Below are 939 nucleotides of genomic sequence, written 5' to 3' on the forward strand. Positions count from 1 at the left end.
GAAAAGGGGCTGAAATCCATGGGAAATGGGGCTGAAATCCATGGGAAATGGTGCCAGAAAAGGGGCTGAAATCCATGGAAAAAGGGCTGGAAAAGGGGCTGAAAACCATGGGAAAAAGCCTGAAAACCAGGGAAAATTGGGCTGAAATCCACGGAAAAAGGGCTGAAAACCATGGGAAAAGGGGCTGAAATCCATGGGAAATGGGGCTGGAAATCCATGGGAGAAGAGGCTGGAAAAGGGGCTGAAATCCATTGGAAATGGGGCTGAGATCCATGGGAAATGGGGCTGGAAAAGGGGCTGAAATCCATGGGAAATGGGGCTGAAATCCATGGGAAAAGGGGCTGGAAAAGGGGCTGAAATCCATGGGAAATGGGGCTGAACCATGGGAAACAGGGCTGAAATCTATGGGAAATGGTGCCAGAAAAGGGGCTGAAATCCATGGAAAAAGGGCTGGAAAAGGGGCTGAAAACCATGGGAAACAGGGCTGAAATCCATGGGAAATGGTGCCAGAAAAGGGGCTGAAATCCATGGAAAAAGGGCTGGAAAAGGGGCTGAAAACCATGGGAAAAAGCCTGAAAACCAGGGAAAATTGGGCTGAAATCCACGGAAAAAGGGCTGAAATCCACGGAAAAAGGGCTGAAAACCATGGGAAATGGGGCTGGAAATCCATGGGAGAAGAGGCTGGAAAAGGGGCTGAAATCCACAGAAAAGGGGCCAAAATCCCTGAAAAAAGAGCTGGAAATCCCCAAAAACCGCTGCCCTCCCCTGTTCCCCCTTTTCCCTTGGCCCTTCCAGGATGATCCCGGCCCCCAGCGCCTCCTTCTCGCTGTCGGACCTGGCCCCGGGCCGCGATTACGAGCTCTGCGTGCTGGCCGTGTTCTCGGACGCTCGGACGTCGCTGCCGGCCACGCCGCCGCTGGGGTGCTCGCGCTCCTCCCC

At 53.8% G+C, this 939-nt stretch overlaps 1 protein-coding gene across 1 annotated transcript in view; it reads left to right on the forward strand.

Annotated features, from left to right (window-relative positions):
- The window catches only part of LOC103614919 (leucine-rich repeat and fibronectin type III domain-containing protein 1-like protein), a 6,956-nt gene that overhangs the window by 5,562 nt on the left and 455 nt on the right, over positions 1 to 939 (forward strand). The window contains exon 2 of the mRNA XM_017733331.1: positions 796 to 937. Coding sequence (XP_017588820.1) covers positions 796 to 937 — 142 coding nt within the window. The remainder of the gene's footprint in view (positions 1 to 795; positions 938 to 939) is intronic.

The sequence above is a fragment of the Corvus brachyrhynchos genome, unplaced genomic scaffold, assembly GCF_000691975.1.
Source record: "Corvus brachyrhynchos isolate BGI_N302 unplaced genomic scaffold, ASM69197v1 scaffold1105, whole genome shotgun sequence".
In the NCBI taxonomy this organism is placed as follows: Eukaryota; Metazoa; Chordata; class Aves; order Passeriformes; family Corvidae; genus Corvus; species Corvus brachyrhynchos.